At 42.9% G+C, this 27,813-nt stretch overlaps 2 protein-coding genes across 2 annotated transcripts; one reads left to right on the top strand and one right to left on the bottom strand.

Annotated features, from left to right (window-relative positions):
- Nucleotides 1–839: 839 nt before the first annotated feature.
- LOC146723225 (uncharacterized) lies at nt 840–18,971 on the bottom strand. The gene is made up of 3 exons (XM_085482744.1): nt 18,927–18,971; nt 13,630–18,714; nt 840–1,064 (listed from the first exon to the last, which is right to left on the bottom strand). The coding sequence occupies exons 1-3, from the start codon at nt 18,969–18,971 to the stop codon at nt 840–842; spliced, it is 5,355 nt and encodes a 1,784-aa protein (XP_085338870.1).
- Nucleotides 18,972–25,535: 6,564 nt separating this feature from the next.
- Nucleotides 25,536–26,885, top strand: LOC146723224 (uncharacterized). Its single transcript, XM_085482746.1, has one exon. The coding sequence runs from the start codon at nt 25,551–25,553 to the stop codon at nt 26,883–26,885; it is 1,335 nt and encodes a 444-aa protein (XP_085338872.1). The 5' UTR covers nt 25,536–25,550.
- The last annotated feature ends 928 nt before the right edge of the window (nt 26,886–27,813 follow it).

Below are 27,813 nucleotides of genomic sequence, written 5' to 3'. Positions count from 1 at the left end.
GTCTTTTTCCATTTTTTGCAAAAACAATCCCTGTATGCTCACTGTAAGCTCACTAGTATGTCACCGTACTATGACCCGGCAGTGACATCGGTCCTCATTATATATCCCGGTCATCCCTTTGTTTCATGCAATAATTTCATTATCTCCCGGAAAGTGATCTCCGACGAAACAAAAAATAGCGGCTGCTCATTAGTTGTCTATCGACATGTTTACACCTTCCGGAAGACTATCTACTCTCTCTTTCAGAACACGTTGATATCACATATGTTGTACACCTATTTTATCACAGAAAAGATAAATAGGGTGCCGACAAAAAATCTGGCGATGATGATGATGATGAGATGAGGTTCTCTCCTATCTGACTCCTCTCCATTTCTTGGTCAAATCATTTTCGGATGATTGTGTTTTGCATGACACCGATGGTGAAGGCATGTCCCTGTAGCCAAAATTTATAGTTGTCCACAGTGAAATAATCGACACAATTTTTGTATCGACGTTGATAACATGCGACTCGCTTGTTTTCGCTTTTGACGTTCTGGTGCATTTAGATAAATCACCAGCCACTCTTACAAGTCTTCATGCGTTCCAGGAACTGGCTACACGTCTTGTATCGGTTTTCGCACACCAAGTTCGCGATTTCGTACATATTGTACAATTGAAGTCACCGTTCACGTTTATTACAAACGGGTTATCTTTTTTTTCATTGTGACAGCTACCTCGAGATGTCTATACCATCTCTCGGCAGTCTTATAACACCCCTTCTCATGACACTCTGCATGATTTTGCAGTGCGCTCTCCATTTTTCAATGTCTATCACTTATTCGCACTTTTACCTCAGCCTATTTTCGCTGACATTCGCTGCAATCCCTGATCATCGGTGCAGGACCGTCAATATGCGTTCGCATCCACGGCGATTGTAGTGTTTCGAGGCAGCGACGATATGTCTGACCCTCCGGATCCGTCTTGATATGCTCCGGCAGTTTTTCCCACAAATGCTCTACGAAATATCCGCACTTTTGCAGTAAAACAATCTTCGGAATATATTGTAACTGTTCGGCACTTAACTGAGAATGTCGAAGCATTTGATAGTATTACAAACAGTCTGAATGAAGAGAGCGTGCGCTCGCCAGTGGTACTATGGTCCGCAAGCTGCATCGGTCCTCATTATATATCCCGATCATCCTTTTTTCTTGGGGATGATGATGATGCAATTGTTAATGTTGCGAGAAATATTTGTGTGATATCTTCAAAGAAAATTTAGATATCGCTGATAATTTTAGAAATACATAGATAAATTTCACCCCGTCGGCAAGAACACGCCGATCGGATTGACATGTCGCAACCTGTACGGATCAACCCGCTTGATTGTCGGCAACACCTTTTGTTCTTAGTATTCGCAGAATTTCTTATCTTCGGAGAAAACTTAGATATCCGATTGTCGCGCTCGGCTTGGATTTGGATTTTGGCGGCAGCCATTCGCAGAATTTTTATCTTATCAATTTAGATGAAGAAACGCAACCCCCTAGTAATAGATATCGATTGTCGGCGCTCGAAATGCGGCAGCCATTCGCAGAATTTTTTTATCTTATCAAATTTAGATGAAGAAACGCACCCCCTAGTAATAGATATCCGATGTCGGCGCTCAGCCTGAAACGGCGGTCAGCCATTCGCAAGAATTTTTATCTTATCTTCGGAGAAAAATTTATGAAAACTTTGATACCGCTCAAGACGCCGCTTATCTTTGATACCTTACAAAGACGCCGCTTATCTTGGATTCGAAAACTTAGCTTATCTTATCTTGGATTTTCGGAGAAATTTATGAAAACTTTGATACCGCTCAAAGACGCCGCTTATCTTATCTTATCTTGTTTATGAACATATCAGTAACATGATCCCCTTATCTTATCTTTTTTTATAAAAAATATCAGGTACTGATCCCCTTATCAGGTAACATGATCCCCTTTCAGGGTTTCTGATATTTTATAAACAAAATAAGCTTATCTACTGATAAGACCCCCTCCCCCCGCGTGACGTCACCCCCTGCCCCGTTCCTCCCGCCCCGCACCCCCCTCATTGCCCCTGAGTTAGAACCCCCCTATAAACCTTTTTCCAATTTCGGCCAAACGGTTTACCTTACTACACGTCTCTCCGTAAGGTCCGAGTTTTCGCATTTCGCTGTGTCTGGTCGCGCTGATTCAAGTTTATTAGCAAGGAAGTAGTTTCCCGTGACGAGCTAGGTCCGATAAATCTCTCCCTTTCCCCGCTCGCGCCGGCTATCGCTTCTTTAAGGTCGTTATTATGAACGTACAGTACTTTTAAATCGTTCGTAGCCCTAAATGGAAACTCAATAAAGCTTGTTTTTGGATCGTTTTTAAATGGGCGTTTTTTTCTAGCTCGCATTGGGTTTTCCCCCTCTATCATTGAATGTATAAATTCATTGCAAGTTGGTCGACGCGTTGCCCAAACTTTTTTGCTGCTCATTATTCTGCTTTAGTGAATTGAATTTAATTGCAGTGGGCAGTACTTTTCTTGCTTGGTATGCGTCTCTAGTTGTTTTAATTTTTCAAAAATTTGTATGCTCGCGTTTAAAAAAATTTGCATGGCTTTCTCTTTAATTTTTGAAAAAAGTATCCTTGATCAGGTTTCTCCAAGGGAGTTTTTTCATGGTAATGTGCGGTTTTGAAATTCCTAAGCGGGGGTGGGGGATGTCCGGTTGGGGATCATCATTCCCCGTTTTTTTTAAACTATATTGTCCCCAGTCTCTGCGATTTTACTGCGCTCATCCCCTTAAAAACTACGGGCCCCCGAAAAGGCTCCCCCGGGTTGTTGTGGGATGCCCCTGCGGTTTACCCATACGGTTTTTATGAAATGAGCTCGAGATGTTGTTTGTTTAGTTTGGAAATTTCCCCGGGCGCTAAGCGGGGGTTTTTGTGACGCGGGTTTAAATTTTTTCCCTTTGGGAAGGGTTTGTGGGTTTTTTTTCGTTTTTTTCCGGTGGCGGAAAATCGGCCCCTTTTGTTTTTTCTCCCAATTTTTTTTCGTTAAATTTTTTTTGGGGGTAATTTTCCCTTGAACTTAATAAAATTTCCCAAAAAGATTTATCAAGTTCGGCTGATAAAAGTCGCAACAAACCGGTTTGTTTGATTTTAAAACATCCCCGGATTTTGGGAATTCTCCGTCAAATAGAAAGGAAAAATTCTCTTTTTTATTACTTTGGAAGTAAGGTATTTTTTCTTTTGCAAGCCTGTTAAATTTCTACAACGTTTCAATTTTGGCAGAAAAGAATATGCTTTTTTTAACCCGGGGGTACTATGCAACCCTTGGTTTTTTTAATGCTTGGGGGGTGTTTCGTCCCTTTGACTTCACGAAATCAAAAAATTGGATTAAAAGTTAGGCTCGCATCGTTGTTTCACGGGTCGCTGCGGGCTCCCAACCGTCCTCGGGGTGATAACGGTGCCCTTTGTTGATGCGCTGTCCGGGGGGTTTTTTGTGGGTCGGCGTTGTTTTTGGGAGTCGGCGTTCCTGGGTCTTCAGTGTTTATCGTCGTAAAAATGCTTGTTTTTGTCCTTTCTCTTCTCCCTTTGTGGGGGTTTGCTTTTCCCCGTCGTTTATGATGCGTCTAACCTTTTTTAATTTTTTTTTTTTCGGTCTTCTGGGGTAGGGGACGATGCGGTTCTGTGGCTGTGTAATCCCCCCGTGCCACCAATTTTTGTTTGGGAACCAAGGGGAAAAATTGGGTTAAAAACCTTTAAAATGGGGACCAAAAGGATCCGGGTCCCCCCCCCGGATTGTCTCGCTTAAATTTCCATTTTTTAAAAAATCTTTTTTCCCTTTTAAAACTTGAGTTGTTTTAACCCGAATTTAGCAATTTGTATTTTTCTTTGGCCGGTTTAGCACTTGCTTTGGTTTTCTTAGGACCCCTTTCTGCCCGCTCTCCTTTCCCGGGGGGGTTCCTTTTTTTCCACATTTTTGGGGGGGAAGATGAAAAAAAGCTCCCCCTTTGGAATTTTTCACCTTTTTTTATCTGGTGCAAGAAAACACGTTAATTTTGTTGCAACCCGGGGGCCCGGCTGTGTTTTTTTTTGTCGCTTGGTTTTTTCGCGAAAGCGCTTTTGGGGAACGGAAACGTTTTCAAAGTTTATATGTCAAATTATAATTTTTACTAATTGAATTTTAATCCAAGCTCCCCGGGAACCCGCCAGGGGCCCAAAAAAGAAGGGCCCAAAAGGATCTCTATTTCATAGAAGCTCAGTTCGTAAAATTTAAGGAAAACTAAAAACAAAGTTTTAGCGACTACAGGGCCCGGGGGTTTGGGTAGCAGAAAAGGCCAAACCCCTTAAAAAATACCCCCCTAAACATGACCCCCGTTTGGCCGTGACGGCCCTTGCACACCGCCAAGTTCACTTTCTTGTTGGGAGCTCGCCCGATTCGCGATTTTCCGCGCATCGAATTGCCTTTCTTCGAAGGGTCCAATCGGTGGAGCCCTTTTCGCGACCGTTTTTAAGTCAATGGTCATCAAACAAACCTTTGTTGTAAAACGTCGAACGCATGCTTTATTTATTTTCGGTACTCCCCCGGTAAAGCGAGCAACACTCTAAAATTATTTACCCGTAAACCGACGAAATTTTTGCGGTTTGCCGTAAAAATTATAAAATTTCCCCCTTTGGGAAAACCAAACCCCGTTTATCCCCGCAAACTAAAAAACGCTCTGTCAGTTTCCGAAAGTCGCGACCAAAAATTCACGAAAAATACAGACCTACCCCGTTTAAACCAATATTTTAATACAAGCGTTTAAAAAATTTTGGGTTTTTCCTTTTTCCCTTTGGGACGTTTCCCCTTGTTTTTTGGGGTTTCAAAAAAATTAGAAAAAGGGGTCCCAAAAAAGAAAGGGGAAACTTAAACTAAGTGTTTTACCGAGATTTTCCCGTGTATTCAAACTGGAAAAATTTCTCGAGAATGGGCAAAACGCGCACTCAAAGGCCTCCTTTCGTTGGCCCCCGCCCCGCGGCCGAGTCCCCGCCGGTTTCCCCGAAAGCCCGGGTGCCGCGCCCAAACCCCCCCCCCCAAATTGTGCCCCGTGTGTAAAAATGCCCCCTTCTTAAAATCCCGGGCCTTTTCTGGCCCCCTGCCGGGGGGCCCCCCAAACTCCCCCCTCCCCAAAAACCGAGGGGTTTAGCCTCGCCGCCTCCCCCTTGATTGTTTCCCCCAAACCCCCGGTCCCGGGTGCCCCCGAAACCCCCTTCATAAGGGGCTTAACCCCCTCGGACCCCCCCAAGGTAAATTCATGAGGATTGAAAACAAAAACCCCCAATTGGGCCCCAAAAAAAAAGGCGAGCGGGGACCTTGGTATCCCCTCAGGGTTTGCCGCACGGGCAACCCGGCCAGGGGTGTTTCTCCCCCCACTCCCCCGGCCCGCGTTCTAAAACCCAACCCGGAAACCAGGTTTTCCCGCGCTCGGGTCTTGTGTCAAGGTCCCCCTGCGACCCCTTTTTATCGGAAAGTTTAGCGAAATTTGTTTTAAAGGTACGCCGGAATTAAGAATCCAATACGGAAACCCAACCATCGACATTTTCTAAAAAGGCGGTCATTCGGGGAAAATTAAAATTGCCCCGAAAAAGCCGGGGATAACCCCGGAACGTTTTCCCCCCCAAACCCAATTATTCTAAAATCTGACAAACCTACTTTCCCACCCCCCCGCTTTCCCCCCTCTCTCGGCTTTGGCCAGCATCCAACGAAATCTCTCCGCTGACCGAAAATCCGACCCCCAACCCCCGCCCCCGTTGGACAAAAAAATCGGTGCCGTTTTACATAGTTTACTTATTCGCAAAGGTTCCCCAAAAGGACGGAGCTCCGAACCGACCCGAGCGAATCCAGCAAGGGGAATTTTCCCAGGGGCCCCCTTCCCCCTTCCCGGGGCCATTCCGAAAACCCCCGGGCACAGGGAAACCCCAATTTTCCCGACCCGTTAACGACCTTACCTACCCCCTCCCGTAGTTTTGGGCGGGTGGGGATCCCCCGCAAAGGTCCTTTTGAGCCAGAAAAAAAAAAAGTGCTTTAAAACCTTTCCCCGTACGAAACCTTCGTACCCCGCGGGCAACCCCGTGGGGCCCCTTCTTTTCCGTAACCCGCCCGGGCCCTCGGCGTTTCCCAAAATCGCCGCTCCGTTTAATTTGGCGAGTGGAGAGTCGCCTCATCGCGCCCCTTTCCAAAAGGAAAGGGGCCTAGCCGTTTTTTTCCCAAGGTTTAAAAGCGTCTTGGCAAATGCTTTTCCCCTACCCGGACCCTTCCGAACCGGGCCCCGGTCCCCGGTATTACTCCCCCTTTTTCGCGAAGAAAGACAACCGACCCGCTCCGCGTGTTTTTGTTTCCCCCGTCCCCCCGGGGCCCAAAACCCCTTAAAAGATTCCTTTTAAACCCTAGAGAAAAATTCCCCCAGAAGCCCTTTTGTCCCCTTTTATCCCCCCAATGGGGTTGATACCCCAACGTTTTGGGCCCCCACCGATAAAAGCAAATTTAATTAATCCCCCCCCGATCCGGGGTTGGTTTCGGGCCGGGCCCCCTTCCCCCCCCCCCCCTAAAAAATCCCCCCAAAGGCCGAATTTGTCCCCCAAAAACCCGGCAACCCCCCCCCGTCGAGGAATTGGGCCCCCTCCTACCGTAATTTTACGGCACCGCGTCCGCCCTTTCTTAGCGCCCGCGTTCTTAAAAACAAATTTTGCCCCCCCCCGGAAAAATGCCCCGGGTTTCTGAAGGGTTCCCATTCGCAATCCCGGTGAGCAGGTCACATCTACGTGGGACGACTGCACGTTCGGCGCGGATGATTTGCCCTTTCCCCTGACAAAACCGCGACCAACTTATCGCCCTCCTTGCGCGGGGCGGTTTTTCCCCCCTCCGCAAAATGGGCAAGTAATTGCCCTTCCCCCAACCCAACCCCCCGATATCGATCCCCCCGCCCACGGCCATGCGGGAGACAAGGTATCCATAAAGATCATTGTTAAACATTCGGGGCGTCTCCTGGTATCCCCCAAGGCAAAAAGTTTTTATTTAAAAAATCAAAATCCCGGGGGAGCCCCTTCGTTAAACATTAAACGCGCAATCCTCGCTAAAATTTCGCGTTTTTTTCGCCCCCTTGGGAAAGGGTTTCGCTCCCGAATCGTCCCCCGCGAAAATTCAAATTTTCAACGATTGTGGCCCCTTTCAAATGCGGAGGGGATGAAAAAAAGCCCCCTCGACGGGGTTTAAACAAATAGATGGGCGTTTCAATCGCATTTCCCCATTTCTCGAACGGTTTTCCCAATTCGCGGGGGACGCAATTCTAACCCGACGCACCCAAAGGGTCAAAGTTACATGGATTCGCGGACGGTCCACAAAAACCCTACGCCCCCGTACGTATTGTGAGTGGCCTTCCTACGTAAAATTGGGGGTGTCTTTTTGGGAAAAGCAAAACCCAAAGGGTTTCGCAACTTAAAACTATCAGTGTGCCACGTAGAATTTTGGGGCGGCGTTGCTTTTGGGCGACTATTCATTTAATTTTTTCCCGCTTTTTACAATTCCCAAATTTTCAAATTTTTTTTGGGACGATTTACGATTACATTGCGTGGTTAAGACAATTCCCAGCGCTTTGGGAAAAACTTTCTTCCCCAACAGGGGTCGCTCAGTGCAAAAGCTGCTGCCAAACAAAAAATTGGGGGACCTTTCCCAAAACGAAAGACAAAAAAAACCGTTTCAAGCATCGCGCGGACTCTTTTTCCCATGCCCGCGACAACCTCCAGTGGGGGAAAGGCCCGTCGGGGCTGAGCCGGGGCTCCGGAAAAAAATTTGGGCCCCTTCGACCGACTCCCCCGAAGCCCAAAAAACTTTCTTCGAGGGCCCCCCCCCATGGGAAAATAAATAGGGCTTGTCACGCGGCGCAGGGAATTTAGCATCCAAATTTTTCCGTGGTCCAAATTTTTTAAGAGTCACGGGTATACCTGCGCTATTTTAAATCGGTTGCTAAAGGGAAAAAACTCAAAAACAACCCCAATCGATTTTCCCTTCCCCAATTTCCCTTCGGCTCCCCCCGCAACAAAAATTCCCAAGCCGCTGAGGTTTTTGGGTTTACTTACGATACAAAAGGAGGTTTTTCCCGGGAAGGGAATTTCTATTTATGCAAAGAAAATCTTTTCCAAAGTCGATTTCCCGCTCGCTTTTTTAACCCCCGTTTTGGGGCCCCCGGGAAACACGACCCCAAGGCGAGTGCGCGGACGTTTGGGGAATTTCGACGGGGCCTCGGAGCCAAAAAAAACCAAACCCAAATTCTAAATCGCTTTAAAAAATTTTAGATTTAATTATAGGGAAGCCACATGTCCAGGCGGGTCACCCCCAGACCCAAAGTTTAAATATCGGGGTTCCCCTTCTAAAAAAACAGGTTTGGTTTCTTCGGCGCGTTTGGGTCTTGGCCCCGTTCTACATCAATCCCGGGCCCTTGGTGATGGGGAAAGCTCTAGTTTCGGAAAAAATTTAGGGGAAATTACCGGCTTGCCGATCACCCCAAAAACCCCCGGGGAGTTTTCGGCATACGGCGTAGTTTAAAACGCTGGTCCACCCCCGGGCTTTAGCGCCCCCCGGGTCGCGGCCACAAATCCCCATAAGGCTTTAAACTCCTTTTTCGTGTGCATGACGCCCAAAGGGCGATGCACAAAATTAGTCCCCGGGGTTTTTTTTTTTTTAACCTCAGTGCGTTGGTGTTTTCGTAAAAACGTTCGTCGCTCCCCGGGGGGGTATACCCTCCGCGCTTTATTCCGATAAGGCCCCAATTTTCGGGGCGCTAAAAAAGGAAAAAACCCGTTTCCTTTTAACGCAGCACCTAAAAAAAACCGGTGTTTTTCAAACAAAGGCTTTCCGGAGGAAGGTCCCGTTAACACTTTATACCCCCCGCTGCTCCCCATTTGGGGGACTTGAGGGCCGCGACCCGAAGTGGGGAAAATTTTTAAAGAAAAACCATCGGTTTTACACCCCCTCACTTTTGAGGAGCCCCACCCGTTTTTTGTATCGTATCAAAATCCATTAAAAATTAAAGACAAATTGTTGCGGTTTCCGATCACATCGGGGACTTTAGTGTTTGACCCCCGGGCATTTTTTAATGGCGTTTAAGTCTTCGAGCCCCAAACGAAAGCTAGCTTGCTCGACGTCAATGAGCAGCGGTTTGTCTTGGGGCCCTTTGGGCCCAAAAACGTTTGAGCAAACGGCTTTGGGAAAAAGGGGTAGAAAAAGGATTTACCCCCCATACGTTCCCAACAACTTCCAAAATGGCAAAGGCAATAAAGCCCCTCCCCCCAAAATAGGAAAAATTTTGGTTTATTTACGAGGTTCGTTTCCCCCTTACCCGGGGGGAAAAAAAAGGGCCTCGGTGGGAATAACGAAGTGCTATCCCCGACGGGGCCTTGACGCGCCCGTCAAAATTAAACTCCCGGGACTCCGTTTATCAACGACCGATTACAAAAACCTTTCCTGCCGGTGGACCTTTTAATTTCGAGAACGAAAAAAACCCCCGCCCGGCGGGGGGGAATCGCATCCGATAAAATCGGCGAAAAACAAAAAAGCTCTTCGCCGCCCCCCTTTTGTACAACCGGTGCCCACACGTTGAAAACCCCTTTTTAGCTTTAAAAAATCTCTGTAACTTAAGCGTCTTCAATCATGTAATCAAAATTGAATTTAAAATTGGGGCGGGGGGTTTATGTGGGGTTGTTGAGGCCTTCAAGAATGGGAAAAAAATTTATTTCGAAAAAGGCGAGAAATTATTTACAAAGAATTTCGGGGCCAGATCGCCCTTTATAAACGCTTTTGACCCAAAAATTACACGATTTAACAGGGCCCTTTTCGTCCCTTTTTTCCGAATTGCCAAGAAGAGTCGCTGGGGATTTTCGAACAGAATTCGCTGAGCTCCGATACAGTACCCCCCTCCAATCCCCCGCAATCTTTAGTCCTTACAATTTACCGCTCGCCTGGGTTTTTTACCCCTTATTCACTCTCTTTAATAAAGTGAGTGCAAAAATACGATGTCAAGTATTTTTTTTCGGGGCTGTGGCCTTCTGTTTAAAGGCTCCAGCCCCGCTCAAAGTGGGGAGCGCAATTCACCCCGAATCGAAAAACCGGGGTCTCAAAATATTTTTTTTAAAACATGAAAGGGAAAAATTATTTTTGGGTTTTAGAATTTTATTAAAATTTTGAAATTGCCACATTGAAATTTTTTGGTCAGACGGGAAAATGGCTCTATGGGATTTAAGTTTTTTTAAATGCAATAATTTTGTTTTTGGGTGGGTGGGGGTTTAAAAAATTGATATAATTCCCATAAAAATTTTGGTTTTTTATACCAATTAGTGTTTGTCCCCTATCTTTACATCTGAAAACACTCTTTGTCAAAAAATTTAAAAAAAAATTGTCTTTTTTAAATTTTCAAAAAAAAAATTTTCCCGGGGGGGTGGTACGCTTTTTAAAAAACTGTTTAACCCTTTTCTTTAAACCCTTAGGGGGTGGGGGGGAAATCGTTTGAAGATTTTTTCTGTAGGGTATCTGTAGTACACGGGAAATTTAAAGTCAATAAATTTTAACCCCAAAAGGTTTTAAATGCCAGAACAATATCTCCCAAAATAGATGAAAAGGGAAAAATTTCCTCGGGCTGCCCGAAAATTATTTTTTAAATTTAGCGATTCACTTTTCCCATAGCATACGGCTTGCCTAAAATTTATAAAGAAAAATCCATTCAGATTAAAAGTTTCATCGTTAACACAGCCTTTCCCCCCCTTTAAATACACATTTTCACAAAAATTTTAGTGAAAAAGTTTTCCCTAAACGAATAGTCAAATAAATAAAAATGTTTTAGTGAATTGGGCTATAAAATATATTTTATTAAATTAAATTTTTAAAAATAAAAATTTAAAAAGTCGGCTATTTACAAACATTTGAGAAACCCTTCTCACGCTCTTTCGAAGCGCTTTCGCGAAAAAAACCCCCCAAAAGCGATGAAATATAAGCGTTTTCACTGAAAAACCCCTATCGCAAGCGAAAAAATCAAACCGGGTTCGTTGCCCCCTAGATAAAAAAGGGGTGAAACAAAAAAATTTGCCAAAGAAAGAGCTTTTTAAATCTTCCCCCCAAAAAATGAGAAAAGGGGAGGAGACCACCGCGAACGGGAGCGAAAGGGAAGGGAAATCAGTCGCTAACGGAAAAACCAAAAGGGCAAACGCTAATTTTAAAAACCTAAATGGAGTCGAAGACAAAACCGGCCCGAATAAAACATCACCCGTAATTGCCCATGAAAGGAGAAAACTTAAATTTAAAAAACCCAGGTGGGATTTCAAGAAATTAAAAAAACTCAAGGGGGTAAGGGAAATAAAAGATTTATTCTGATTTAAAAGCGAAGTTAGTCAAAAGGGGACCCCCCCGCCGACCTAGGATTTCCCCATCCTTCTCGACTGAAACCCCCAAAAAATTTCCGTGCCTTTCCCGGGGCAAAAACAATTTTTTAAAGGAGCGGTGGGATATTGCCCCAGGGCCCACGTTTGTCTCCCCAAATTCCCCCCCCCAAACGGGGAAAACCCGTAAAAAAAAATTAAAAATTTTTAACAAGTGTTAGACGGGCCCCGTCCGTAACTTGAAGGAAAAAAGCGAAAAACCAAAGACTAAAAGAGAACGAAAAGGGGAAACGGACAACATAAACAATTGGGAAAAGAGTATAAGCAGCCGGAAAACGGGAAAAAGGGTCGCCCACGCCATGGGGCAACGCCGGGCCTACGAAAAACCTCACGGGGCAGGGATCATCACGAGCGACGACCCCCCGTATCTATCCCCCAACACGGAGCCGCCGTTATAGCCCCCGAGCCCATTTGAGTTTCAGCAACAGCAAACCGACCCCCTTTTAGAGGTAAAGTGCGAGCCTAATATGTAAGTCCGGGAATTTTTTTGATTGGTGAAAAGTCGGGAAGGGGACGAAAAAACCCCGACAAGCAATTAGAAACCCAAACGGGTTTCATAGTACACCCGTACGGTTAACGAGCGGTATTGCCTTTTTAAAGCCGGGAAAAATTTCGAAAGCGTTCCCTTTGAAAATTTTGAAAGCGACTTGGGCAAACGAAAATAATACCGGTTACCTCCCCCCCGTAATAACCAACGAGAATTTTCCCTTTTTAGTTTTTGCGCCAGATATTCGCAAAAAAAATCCAACGGACCCTTCAAATAACTAAAACCCAACCGCGTCGATTGCGACCGTTTTTATCAGCCGAAATCCGGGGGGTAGAGATCTTCGCGGAGAGAATTTTCATTTCGTCCCTACGACACGAAATATTCGATCCCAAAAAAGAAATTTTAAACGAAATAAATATGGGAGAAAAAAACAAAAAGTGAACGCAATTATTCCCCCAACCCGCGGGTAGGGTGCGAAATAAGTTTTCCGACAAAAACCTTGCACAAATAGACAGAATTTTGACGTCCCTCCCAACAACCCCCCGTTCGTAGCGCCCCCGGGAAACTTCCCAAAAAGCTTAATATAATACAAAACTATACATGCCCGAGCCAAAACACTAAAAAAACCCCTAGGAATAGAATTTGAAGCCGCACAGGCATACACACACACAGACGAACAGCGGGTCCGATTACGAGCCTCGGGATGACCTTACGGACGGACCCGACGCCGGGGCGTAGAAACGACGGGGTACTGCCCGACAATATATGTCTCAAAAAAAAGCGCCCCAAGGGGGATACCCGGGTTGAGGGATTTTCGCGACCCCGCCCCCCCGGAATTTCTAAACGCAGAAAATACAATGCAAAACATTTAAACCCCGGGGGGAAGAAGGGCTTTGATACAAGGGATACTATTTATAAAATTTAAAGGGGGAAAAAACCCTGCAAATTTTCGAAAAAGCGGGGGCATTTCAAAAGTTTTGAAGAATTAAAGCAAAAAATAGGGGACCGCCCTACCAATGCAAGGGAAAGTAATGCCAATTGCAATTTGAATTAATTCCCCTTAAGCAGAAATATAAAGGGACAGCACAAAATTTGGGAAAAGCGTCGACCAGCTCGTATAAATTTATACGATTCAATGTTTGAGGGAGGAAACCCGACGAAACCAGAGAAAAAGCAAAATTTAAAAAAAGATTTCCCAAAAACAAGTGTTTTTTATATTTCTTTTTGGGTTTTTTTTCGGGGGCTATCGCCCCATTTTCTTGTGGACTGCGTCGATAGGCAAGGATAGATAGCAGGAACTAGTCTCTTTATTCTAAGTAAGAATACGTAATTTTTATTCTTCGGATCACAAATGTTCTTCTCGGGTTTACCGGACGGCTCGTCGTACCAGACTCGCCCTCCGTGCCGCATCGCTCCTTTTTAAAGACGCGGAAACTCTCTCCTAATTCGGCGCTTCGCCCTTGTGGACGCAATAACAAACTGTCGATGTACACAATTACAGAGAGCTCTCAGTAGCGTATATCGAAGGCGCGCGGGGATCACAAAAATTTAATTTTTTCCCAAACATACCCCTCGGGTTGAATCGCCAAGGGATTCAAATGACAGTCAGGGGTAAATCCTTACACATTGAACTGCAATCATTGGAGACAACCTGCAGAATTTAGATTACGCTGAACCGTGCGGACTTACCGGCAATTTACAGAGTTTAACAATAGGTCTTACAAAAGTAGAAGACGCGGTCTTAACCTGAGCAACTCGCACCAGGCCATCCTTGTCAGGCTTACATTCGATGATTCTCGCAAGTTCCCATCTGCAGGGAGGTAAATTAGGATTTTTTATTAGAACAATCTCGTTTATGCGAAATTCATCAGATCGATTCTGCCATTTAAAACGCTGCTGCAAGGTGTTCAAGTAGTCAAGACTCCACAATTTCCAAAATTGCTCGTATTTCGCACGCATTAATTGCCATCGATCGAGTCGTGACTCGGAGATATGTAAGACGCTCGGACTCGGAATCGATTTAATGGCGCTACCAATTAAAAAATGCCCTGGTGTGAGCGCATTGCAAGAATTTACATCGTCATGAAGTGCGGCGATCGGGCGCGAATTCAAACATGCTTCGATGTTACATAAAAGCGTGGTGAACTCTTCGACCGTAGGTGTGCAGGAACCAAGTATACGTCGCAAGTGGTGCTTAACACTCTTAACACCTGCCTCCCACATGCCCCCAAAATGAGGGGCAGAAGGCGGAATGAAATGCCATTGAACTGGCTTTGACGCGAACTTCGCCTGCAGATCTACGTCGGCTTGAGTCTGTCGGATCGCTGTAACAAGTTCGCGATCCGCGCCTTGATAGGTAGTCGCGTTGTCGGAATAAAGATCGGATGGAATGCCACGACGCGCTACGAACCGTTCGAAAGATGCGAGAAACGCAGCCGTGGAATAATCATGAACGAGCTCTAAGTGTATAGCTCGTGTAGCGAGACAAACAAATAGCGAGATGTATGTTTTGTGCGACTTACGTCCGCGGCCGGAAGCGTCTCGAATTGCGAAGGGGCCGGCGTAATCAAGTCCCGTATGGCAAAATGGACGGGACGGAGTTACTCTAAATGTAGGAAGGTCGGCCATAAATTGTACGCCGGTTATGGCGCGATGCCGAGTACATGTCACGCAATTGCGGATACAACCTTTTACCATGCTTCGCGCCCCCAGAATCCAATATTGTTCTCGCAACGTGCGAAGCATTAATTGTACACCGCCGTGAAGTGTATCCTTATGAATTTGATCGATAATGAGCTTAGAAAGGTAATGTTTTGGAAGTAGAATCGGAAATTTACGATCATATGAAAGGTCAGATAGTTGAAGTCGACCACCCACGCGTAGGATACCAGAGGGATCCAGGAACGGATCGAGAGAATGGATGGAGCATCGAACTGGTAACCTCGACTTGGCTTTGAAAGCGACGATTTCTTTTGAAAAGTATTCCGTTTGCATCTGTTTAATCCAGAATCTGTGCGCGGTTTTTATTTCATCGACTTGCAAAATAGAGAGACCTTGAGCAACATCTGGGACTCTCGTTCGAAACTTGAACCGAAGGACGTATGCGGTGACCCGTAGTAAGCGTGGCCACGTGGAGATATGATTGAAGGATTCAAAAAGTTCCGCTTGATTTGAATGATGCGAGTGGACTGCATTTGACGCTTTCAATTCGGAATCATCTTCGGTGCAACTTATCGTAGATTGAACTGGCCAATTATCCTCGTTAAATTTCAGCCATGCCGGGCCGTTCCACCAGGAACTGGAAGGCGTTAGCTGAGCTGGATTTATGCCGCGCGATGCGCAATCTGCGGGATTATCTTCTGTTGGCACATGCAGCCATGTCGCCGTAGGAAGCTTCGTTTGAATAGAAGACACTCTGTTAGCTACAAATACTTTTAAATCTGATGGAGCCTTTTGCAACCATGCTAATACGATTGTCGAGTCACTCCAGCAAAACACAGGAATGTTTTGCAATTTCATCGCGTCAATAGTAAACGAAATACAGCGTGCTAGCAGCTGAGCCGCACAGAGCTCGAGTCGTGGAATCGAAATTGTTTTAATCGGAGCAACCTTGGTTTTTGATAGGAGAAGTCGAACATGACTATCGCCAGAATTCGTGACAACTTTTGAATAGACTACCGCTGCATAGGCTTTAGATGAAGCGTCGCAAAAGCCGTGTAAATGCAAGCACTGAATGTTACGCTCGAAGCCTAACCAACGAGGAACTTGCAGAGTCGTCAAGTGTAACATCTTTTCGCAAAAAGCATTCCATTCGGTTGTTATTTTCGCAGGAAGAATATCATCCCATCCGTAGGAAAATTTCCACAGTTTTTGCAGTAGAATTTTGAGAGATATCGTGATCGGAGACACCCATCCGAGGGGATCGAATATTTTCGCTATCGTCGAAAGGATTTGTCGTTTCAAAATGTCGGTAGATGGTGGACGGAATTTTATTTCAAAGGAGAAATTATCATCGCAAGGTGTCCAATGAATACCGAGTATTTTTAATTGTTCACCTTCTTGGAAAGGCTTGGAACTTGCTAGACCGTGATTCGCAGGATTTATATCTTGTAGAATTTCAAAATCGTTGCTGGCCCATTTTCTGAGATGAATGCCTGCGCTTAGTAAACAGCCGATTAGTTGGTCGCGTTTTTTAATCGTGGATGGTTTATCATCGCCTCCGGATAGGACATCGTCAACGTATATTTCATTTTGCAAAATTGCTTGAGCTAGTGGAAAACGCGAACTCTCGTCGATTGAAAGTTGTTTGAGCACGCGTTGGGCGAGATAAGGCGCGCAGGCAGTACCATAAGTAACGGTATTTAATGAATAAGTATGGACTGGCTCGTTCGGAATCGTACGCCACAATATTAATTGATATTGGCGATCGTCTGAATGAATCTGTATTTGTCGAAACATTTGCTGAATATCAGCGGAAAAAACGTATTTGTACAAACGCCATTGAAGAATAATCGCCGGAAGATCGGCTTGCAACTTTGGACCAATCATAAGATGGTCATTCAAAGAAGTGTTATTCGAGGTATTTGCCGAGGCATTAAACACTACACGAAGTTTGGTTGTAGTATTGTCCTCGCGAATAACTGGATGATGAGGTAAAAACGTCGGTTGAAAGAAGCGTTGCACGTTTTCGATTTTTTGCATATGCCCGAGCTCTTCGTACTTGTTAAGAAAGTCGACGTATTGCCCTGAAATTTCCCGAGAATTGGCTAAACGTCGCTCTAGTTGCGCGAGTGAACGCGTAGCTACTGACCTTGACTCGCCAATCTTTATCGGAGGACCAGACTTGAAGGGTAAACGGACAACATAGCGCCCTAAAGAATCGCGCATATGTGTCTCTTGAAAATGTAAGTTGCAACGAAGATTTTCCTCTGAGAGAGCGTGTGTCGTTGGAATTTCTTCCAGCTCCCAAAAACGTCGGAGTTCGAAATCGAGATTGCCAGAAGTTGCTTGGTGAACGTGAATTCTTTGGCTATTTTTTTGGTTTGAAATAGGACCCGAAATGATCCACCCGAATATCGTTTCTTGCGCAAGTGTAGCATTGTTAGAAGCTTTCATTAAGCCACCCATCATAATTGAACCGTATAATTCGGCCCCGAGAAGTACTTCGATTGCATCATTTGAGCTTGGATTTGGATCGGCTAGATTCAATTTGGAAAGAAACGGAATCTCTTGTAATTGGAAATGAGGTGGAATGTACGCTGTAATTTTTGGAACGACCAAAGCTTTGGTATGAAGAATCGTATCATTTTTATTAGTCGCGCTGATAGAAATAGAGACGGCATGTTGAACGCAATTAGACGTAGTGTCACCGATGCCAGATATTTTTACGCGTGTTGAAATTAAGCGAGCTCTCAACATTTGAGCGACTCGTGACGAAACGAATGTGGCATCGGAACCTTGATCGATCAGTGCTCGCGTGTAAACATATCGACCGTTTTCTGATCCTATACAAACACGTGCGGTAGCCAGGAGCACGGGTTTAACTCCCGCGTTCACGTGTAAATGTACGTTGGACGCGTTATCGCATTGTCCAGAGTCTGTTGTTGTCGTTAAACTTGACCTTGAATTCTCGTGTAACAAAGTATGATGTTGTCTTTTACATTTCAAGCAAGTAAAGGAACTACGACAATTCGAAACGTAATGACCTTTGGTCAAACAATTTTTGCATATATTATTTTTTTGAACAAACTCTAGTCGATGCGAAATGCTTAACGCTTGAAATTTCTCGCAATGCATTAAACGATGTGTTTCGGAACAAAGAGCGCACGTACTCGCGGTGTTTGTATGGTGAGAACGCACTATATTATTTTTTCGTGCCGCATTTGGAATCGAGCGAGCACCGGAACTCTTTTCGGATGAGTTTCCGTTGGCGGACTTCGAGTTATCTCCGTCCTTGGATACAGCCTCAAGCGAACGAATTTGTGTATCTAGAAACGCGTATAGTTTTTCCATTGTAGGATATCTCCTCTCTGAACCTAAGCTGACTTCCCAATCTTTTTTCGTCAATTTGTCTAGTTTTTGTACAAGAATGTAGACTAAAATCATATCCCATTCATCTACAGAACATTTCAAGGCACGCAGAGCATTTATCGATTCCGATGAATTGGAGCGTAATTGTTTTAACCCGAACAGATCGTTAGACGAAACATTAGGAATGGTAAATAAACGTTTGAAATATGCGTCAATAATAACGCGTTGATTTTCGTAACGATTCGTGAGTTCCTTCCATGCAACATCGAAATTACTATCGGTTAGAGAAAGATGGGAAATCAACTTAGCAGCGTCGCCAGTAACCGCGGATAGTAAATATTGCAATTTCTCGACTTGCGATATGGAACGGCGATTTTTAACGAGCGCAAGAAACAAATCGCGAAAAGTTAGCCACTCGGTTACATTACCGGAGAAAGAAGGCAAGTTGATCTTCGGCAATCGGATCTCGTTGATGGACGTCGTTGCGGCCGCCGTTGGTACAGGAATGGAATTTGAAGCGACGTTGAATGCCTCGAGTTTTTCTTGAAAGAAGTCGTAGGCTTGCATGTACGAGACCTCCGCCTTGTCTAGCAGCTTGCTCTTGAAGAAGGGAAGCTGTGCCGCGTCTGCGTCGGTTGCTACTGCCTCAATGATAGCGGCATTCTCCTGGCATTTATTCCAGTAATTTTGCAAGAGTTGAAATCGTCCTTTAGTGATGGCATGAGTTTGATTATCAACTCCAAGCTTTTGGAAATTTGTTATTGAGTTCGTTAAATAACGTAAATTCGTATCGAACGCAAATATTGCCTTGTCCATTTCGATCTATTGTCTTGCAGAGCTCGACCTTGTAAGGTAAACACGGTGTTGAAATGGAGAACGTATGTACGTGAGTCGAAATACTTCCTTGTCGTACGGAAATTTTACTCGGAATGTAGCGCAATTGTTGAATGGCTCACTTGAAGTAGTTGCACTGCTTGCACGTGTATCTTGTTTGAATCCATCCGTTAATTTCTCGACACAGATCCGGCTCGAAGGACCATGTTTTTTATTATTTCTCCTTTGGGTTTTATCGGAGCTATCGCCTAGTTCTCTCTTGTGGACTGCGTCGATAGGCAAGGATAGATAGCAGGAACTAGTCTCTTTATTCTAAGTAAGAATACGTAATTTTTATTCTTCGGATCACAAATGTTCTTCTCGGGTTTACCGGACGGCTCGTCGTACCAGACTCGCCCTCCGTGCCGCATCGCTCCTTTTTAAAGACGCGGAAACTCTCTCCTAATTCGGCGCTTCGCCCTTGTGGACGCAATAACAAACTGTCGATGTACACAATTACAGAGAGCTCTCAGTAGCGTATATCGAAGGCGCGCGGGGATCACGGAAATTTAATTTTTTCCCAAACATATTTGATTTCTTTAATTCTGATGCTACTAGTTCCGAGATTCTTTCAATATATGGTATCGCTATGAATTTTTTATTTCTGTCGTTATTTATGATTTCGTTATTTATATCTTGAGTACTTTCTTTGTTTAATCTATTAACAATAAGGAACTTCAGTCTATTATTGATTTCTGAGAAAATGAGATCAAGAGGATAACTATTGCTCAATAAAATCTCTATGATTAATGTTAAATTTTTACTATGAAAACGGGGATGTGATAATAATATTGACCGGTCTACTAAATTATATATTACACTTTTTTTGTGGCATATAGGATGATTTGAATGATATGAGAGTGTTCTACCCGAAAATGTTTTTTTCTGAAACCAATCTATATATATTATGTTATTTATAATTTTGAGTGAGATATCTAAAAAACTTATGCTACGGTTATCCTCTCTTTCTATTGTGAATTTTAATCTATCGTGACAATCATTAAATTTTTCTACTAAATGTGTGACTTGATCTTCCGGCAAGCAAACCAAGATATCATCGACGTAGCGATAGTAAAACCTTATATTTACATTTATAGTTTCAAGAATCCTAGTTTCTACATCTTGCATGACAATATCCGCAATAATTGGAGATAAAGGCGATCCCATAGGAGTTCTATGTATTTGTTTATAGATCGTATCGTTGAATGTGAAGTACGTTGAAGTCAAAATGAATTTAATTACATTAACAAACTCATTTTTATCTATTGATGTGTGGTTTTCAATGTAATGCCATCTATTATTTATGCTGTCCATTGCAAGGTCCAAAGGAACATTTGTGAACAACGATATCACATCCAAAGATACGATTGTTTCATTATTATTTAATTTAAGATCAGACAATTTAAGATCAGATAATTTAAGAGATGTTTAGTAGAACCGAAGAATTACCAATGTCCCATCAGTGTAATTAATACAACTAATAAGCCGATTGAGATCCACACACCCCTCGTAACCGTAGAAGACGTTTGCGAAGATAACGCGCACGAGTTATACACGATACATACAGACGAGACTCCGAATCTACTAACGCGTGACGAACGAATCTGACAATTATTACGCACAAAACATTTAAATGAGAAAGAGAGGAAAGCGATACAGGAAATATGCAAAGAATATAGCGACGTGTTTTATTTAAGCGGAAAACCACTGCCATGCACAGCAACACTAAAACACGAGATAAGCACGCGCGCCGATACCTCATCTGTCAATGTGAAACCGTATCGCCTTCCCGAGAAACACAACTCAGAAGTGAACAAGCAAGTACAGGAAATGCTAAAAGACGGAATTATTAGTACAAGCATTAGCCAGTGGAATGCACCGTTATTAGTAATGCCAAAAAAGCTGACGCAACTGGCAAACCGCAATTAAGAGTAGTAGTCGATTTCCGGAAGTTAAATGAATTAATTATAGGCGATTCATTTCCACTGCCAAATATTACCGATATTTTCGATCAGCTAAGAAACGCGAAGTATTTTACGACGCTCGACCTCGCATCTGGATATCACCAGATACCGATGGCCGAGCGCGACAAAAATAAGATAGCCTTCTCGACTCCCTACGGACACTACAAGTTCAATAGAATGCCGTTTAGACTTAAAAACGCGTCTGCGACTTTTCAACGACTTATGAACTCGGTGCTAACCGGAATACAAAGGCTCCGATGTCTCGTTTATCTCGACGACATTGTTATATACGGATCCAATTTAGAGGATCACAACAGAAGACTCGCGGAAATATTATAACGCCTACGAAAACACAATCTCAAACTACAGCCTGACAAATGCGAAATTTTACGAAAAGAGGTAATATACCTTGGACATATTATTTCCGAAAACGGTATACTGCTAGATCCGTCGAAATTAGAGGCGGTAAAAAATTTTCCGACACCACGGAAAGTAAAAGACGTACAATCGTTTATCGGACTAAAAGGTTATTACCGAAAATTTATAAAAAATTTTTTGCGAATCGCAAAACCATTAACAAAATTAACGAGGAAAACGAAAACATTCGAATGAAAAAACAAACAACAAATTGCGTTTAAAAAATTAAAAGAAAAATTAGTGACAGCGCTAGTGCTAAAGTATCCGGACTTCAATGAAGAATTCAACGTGACTACCGATGCCTCGGACTATGCAATCGGAGCCGTACTATCACAAGGAACGGTAGGCAAGGATAGACCTATCGCATACGCCAACCGAGTATTATCTCGCGCGGAACAAAATTGTAATACTACGGAAAAGGAACTATTGGCTATTGTATGGGCTGTTAAACATTTTCGACCATACATTTACGGCACAAAGTTTAAAATAATTACCGATCATAAACCTTTGATATGGTTGTTCAATGTAACTGATCCCGGGTCTAGATTAATCCGCTGGAGATTGAAACTCGAGGAGTATGATTATGAAATCATACACAAGGCTGGACGAGTAAACGCGAATGCCGACGCGCTAAGCTAACAAGTAACCCGAGATATCAACGAGGAGACAAAAAATAGAATCTTCATGTTAGAAGAAAACAAAGAAAAAAAAAGAAGAGGAAGAATTCGCCGATAATACAAGGAAATATTCTGAAGAGGAAAAGAATCAAATACTCTACGAATATCACGATGCACCCACAGAAAAGCATCAAGGAATCGAACGAACAATCAAAAAAATTCGATTAAATCATAACTGGCCAGGATTGACAAAAGATATCGAACAATATATCGCCAAATGCAAATTCTGCCAAAAAAATAAGTTTTCGCGACGAATAAAGGCACCCCTTGTAATCACGGATACTCCGAATAAACCATTCGAAAAATGTGCATTAGATATTTTCGGACCCTTAACAGTTACCACTAATAAAACCAAATACTTGTTAACATTTCAGGATATCCTGACGAAACTCAGTAAAGCGATACCGATCGCAAATCAAGAAGCAAATACCGTCGCCAAAGAGTTTGTTACAAAAATAACTTTTAAACACGGCATTTCCAAAAAAATTTTAACAGACCAAGGCACAAATTTTATGAGCAAAGTATTTAAAAATATATGCAAATTATTAAAAATAAAAAAGATACAAACAACCGCGTATCATCCCGAAAGTAATGGAGCATTAGAAAGATCGCACCGCACATTAGCCGATAATCTGCGACAATATATAAATGCTGACCAAACCGACTGGGATGAATGGGCGCCATACGCAATGTTTACATATAATACCACTCCTCATACAGCTACGAAATATACCGCCTTTGAATTAATATACGGACGACAAGTCGAACTACCGACAGCACTAACGAAACCGCCCAAACTAACGTATAGCTACGATGACTATCTACAAGAACTAAGGGAAAGAATACGTGCCTTAAATCAGCTTGCGAAGGAAAATATTAAACAAGAACAAATAAAATCGAAAGAATACTTTGATAAATCCGCGAAAGAAACCAAATTTAAAATAGGCGACAAGGTACTCGTATATGATAAGACACTCCGACGCGGACGATCCAAGAAATTAGACGCATTATGGGCAGGACCGTACACAATAATAGAAAAAAATTCAAGCGTCAATTATACAGTAAAGAAAGGAAGAGGAGCGATACGCATGCACACAAACAGATTAAAATTATTTATTGAAAATTAAGACTTACCTAGTCTTCTATCGCAAATGAGTCAGGACTGGTCGCCCCCACCAAAACCACTACCTCACGCACCACTCGCGCACCAGTACGCGTATCGAGAGTGATGTGCAAAGAATGCGGCTCACCCGCCCTCCGGGACACATTCGCCCACCGGAACACCACATCGTACGCCCGGGTATATTGGTTCTCCGTCATTTCGGGCCCCACAACAGGGGCGCGGGCGCGACAATAGGGACACAACAGGTCGTACATTCGCGTGTAGGCATTGCACCTTATACAATTGAAACGGAAATCCATAACGATAATACCCCGTGCCACACGTAAGAAAAGTTGTCCTAAGAAAAGGTGACGACAGAAGACACGTAGAACGAACGTTCTTCTTCCATGATAAGAAATTGCAAACGAAAGTATAAGGACAAAGTAGTAAGAAGAATTATATATATATTATTACAGGGCACTTTCACTCTTAATCTGCAACGCTGCAGTACTCAAGAAAGAAAGTGGAAAGAATCAACCGTATGAGATAACAGAGTTCAAGCACAGTCCAGGAATATATTTCGAGCAAATCGGACTACACTTTTCCAAGAAAACATGGAAATTAGTAATAAAATTAAATCTTGCACCTTTAAATTACAGACATGAACAAATTGCCAACTATATGAAACAGACAGAAATGATGTGCGTCGAAACAGAGAGTACATGCGTAAACTCGATTAATATTATAAAACAGAAATTAAAATACCTAAACAACATAAAAAATCAAATTGATACCCTATACAAAAGACCTACAAACAAACGTCGAGGACTAATAGACGGTATAAGATCAATAACAAAAACATTATTCGGAATCATGGACGCAAACGATGAAAAACAAATAAACGAACAGCTAGAATTAATAGCAAACAAGCAACGTGTATCCAAACACGCGATTCAAAATCAACTAAAAGTAATAAACGCTACAGTAGCACATTTAGATAGACTAGAAAACATAATCGACCATAATGAGAGACTGCTAAAACAGACTATGACCGAAACTTTTACCCTAGAAAAAATAAACGAACATTTCAGGGCAATAGAAGCAATTGTAAACGAACTAATAAAGGATACAGAAAACGTATTAGAATACTTAACATATATACGAAAAGGCAAAATGCACCCCAAATTAATACCAATAGACGAGATTGTAAATAATTTAAAAGATGCAGCAGCACAGCTTCCCAAAGGATCGTATTTCCCCTTTAAAATTCGTACAGACGAATGGTTATCGATAGAAAAAAACATTGTGATAACAGCGTACCACGAATCAGATAAAATATATACTATTTTGCGTTTTCCTTTAATTGTACAACCGACATATGACATTATAAAAGCGATAAAATTTCCTACGCCATACATAAATAATGTATACAATTTTAGTTTTGAGACTTTCGCGGCCATTGGAATCATCAATGCAACAGGTTTCCGGATGGATGCCGTGTGGTTTAACAGCGTAATGCCGACGTTTCGCAAACGTTGCAGTTTGCGTCTTCAAGGTTGAGAGCTTCGATATTGAGCTTTCTTGGGTTGTAATCCTTATATATATATTATGGGAGGTTTTTCATCTACGGAAAAGTATTCCGTAATGACGCTGCCTAGTGATGTGAGTGTATATTAAGGGGTTAGGCCAGTCTAGGATTTTCAAAAAATCGAAATTTTTTTTATTGGCTTAAAGTACACTTTAGGGTCCTAAAAACATTATTCAATTGGTAGAATAGTGAAAAAACAATTTTTTCCCTGTCCAATCCGTTGTAGTGTCGAAGCGTTCGGAGCGGGCGACGAGCGCATTTTCTACTTGCCGCGGCGGGCTTCCTTTTGTCCCCTTTTTACCTTACTCTTTGCACTAATGTACCAACGGGGCCAATAATTGTTCCCCAAAAGGTCGTTAGGAAGTGTTTGTTTATCAATACAGCTGTATGTGTGGGCTTGTGTGTGAGTCAGACAGCTGAAAAACGACACCACGCGTGAACGCTTCTTTTTGTTTTCGTTAATTTTTCTGCTTTAACGAATTATTTTATTTTATTTTATTGACTACAGTGGTTTTTACTGATAAACTATCATTGTTAACAATATGAGTGATGACAAGAAGCCAGTTTATTCGGTGCAAAAAGGCAAAAGAGGACGGAAATCCAAAGCAGATGGACCAAGCATTTCAAAGCGGCAGCGTCCGTTAAATCGCTTTGAAATGGAGCAGCCTAGTGAGAACGTTGGTACGTCTGCTAAGAAATTATCTGCAAATAATTCAGGTGATATTGAAGTGAATTCTAGTGTTGGATACAAGATGATAGACTTTTTGACAATGTTTACAGCAATTTCTCAAGTAGTTGTTTGTAAAAAGTGTAAGTCCGATGTAGAATTTACCGAAACGGGAAATCGTGGCTTGGGTTTCAAGATTGTGATTACGTGTAAAGAATGCGATAAAGTTTTTGTTCCAAGCTGTTTATTTATTGATAAAGCATACGAAATTAATCGCAGAATCATTCTTGCAATGCGATTAATCGGAGTGGGATTACACGGCATACAAAAATTTTGTGCATTCATGGATTATCCACGGCCGATTTTTCATTCATTTTATGACTCTTTAGTGAAATGTATTCATAGTGGTGCAGAAATAATGTGTGAGCAAAGTATGAAGAAAGCTGCTCAAGAGGAAAAAGGAAAAACCGATGAATCGAGTAACTCCGGAGGAATAGCTGTGTCCGGTGATGGATCATGGCGAAAACGAGGATTCTCGTCGCTTTTTGGATTCGTCTCGCTAATTGGATGGAAGACTGGTAAAGTTGTGGACGTTTCGGTAAAATGTAAGTACTGTAAAGCATGCGAATTTTGGAAAACGAAGGAAGGTACAGCAAATTACGAGGAATGGTTGGAAACCCATGCCGACGAATGCCAAGCTAACCACGAGGGCTCTTCGGGCCTCATGGAAGTCAATGCTGTTTGCGAAATGTTCCAGCGCTCTAAATCTTTACACAACCTGAAATATACTAGCTATATCGGAGATGGAGACTCTAAGACATATACGGGTATTGTAAATTCATCACCTTATGAAGATTCGATTGTCCAGAAAAAAGAGTGTATCGATCACGTCCAGAAACGCATGGGTACGCATCTCCGGAATTTAAAAAAGAAAACAAAGGGCCTCGGCGGAAAAGGTAAACTAACTGGCAAATTGATCGATGAACTGTCAATTTATTATGGTCTAGCGATACGCAGAAATCATGATTCTGTAGAGAAAATGAGGACTGCGATCTACGCAACGCTAGATCACAAATTATCAACAGATGCCAAGCCCAAGCACGATCACTGCCCGAGCGGAGAAAATTCGTGGTGCTCGTGGCAAAGGGCCAAGGCCACTGGAACTTTGGACGAATATACACATAAACCACCTTTACATGAAGAAGTGTACAAGACTATAACTCCAATTTATGAAAAATTAACCAGTGATGACCTACTCACTCGTTGCATAGGCGGCTTCACTCAAAACAGTAATGAGAGTTTCAACGCTACAGTATGGTCGATGGCCCCAAAAGTGACATCCAGTGGCAAAAATGTACTTGACACAGCTGTATATATTGCTGCAGGTACTTATAATGATGGCCTCACAAGTGCCATGAGAGTCATGCAGAACATAGGCATCAAAATTGGGCCAAACTGCTATAATTACTGTCAAGAGACTGATCAAAACCGCATCAAATTATCCGATCGTTCGCTCTCAGATGCTGCAAGAAGATCTAGAATCGAACAGAAGGCATCCAGAAAGGAAGAAGATGAGTTCCACGTGTCCATGGAAGGTGAAATGTACGGCGCAGGCATCGCAGACTGAAGGTATAACAAAATTTTCAGCACGTAAAACTTTAAACGCGTTTTTCTTGAAACTGCATTTTTCAAATCGGGCGACGATGGTACTCGGAGACTATCGCACGTATCCACTTGAAATTTTAACTGTAGCTTCACAGTAACGTTATCTAGTAAACTACGTACGATTTTTTTGTTATCATTGCAACTTTTTTTTTTATAAACAATTTACTGCACATTTTTTCGGTCAAAAATTGAACCTTTTTTTTACAAGTCCGCCATTTTGCGAAAAATTGATGTAAAGCTAAAAACATACGTACTTTACTAGCAAATCTTATGTAGATTAAAATCCCGTTCTTTATTTTGTTTCAGATAGCACGAGTTCCTAGAATCACCGTCGCCCATAGAGGCCCTCTTGAAAAAGGTGATTCCGAAGATTGGCCCAGTAGCCGCCATTTTGTATCAAAATGTCATAATAAAAATTTTTTTATACACTTAAATACATGTTTAATAAAGCCTGAAAGAGAGAAATTCCATTTCTTTTTCCTTACTCCCAGAATAAATTGTCAAAGTTAGGCCTTTTTTGAGGACTCTAGACTGGCCTAACCCCTTAATGTAAAAATTAAGGTATCGTCTTGTAATTACTGTACCGTTCTCGTCTGTTAGAGTTTCTAGATCGGAGAACAGAGAATTATTTAGAGTCACGCATCCGAAATAGCGTATTCTCTCTCGCGCATATCCTTATCCGTGCCGTCTTCGGATTCTTTGTGAAATATTGCGAGGGACGACCGGCGTGAGCGATCTCAAAGGAAGTCGCGCGGGACCTACTACAGTTTTTCGGAAATTTCGTACTGTCTAGAATCCTCAGAATGAATTACGTCGCACGGACCTTATTAAGTCCCGTGCGTTAATAATTATTCGACACGTAGGCGTGCGAAATTACTTCCGGGTCCCGC

This window comes from Nylanderia fulva, unplaced genomic scaffold (assembly GCF_048542155.1).
Source record: "Nylanderia fulva isolate GAGA-0341 unplaced genomic scaffold, ASM4854215v1 Scaffold219, whole genome shotgun sequence".
NCBI classification, from domain to species: domain Eukaryota; kingdom Metazoa; phylum Arthropoda; class Insecta; order Hymenoptera; family Formicidae; genus Nylanderia; species Nylanderia fulva.
Note: the sequence above shows the minus strand (reverse complement) of the source record. Positions and strands in the feature narration are given on the sequence as shown.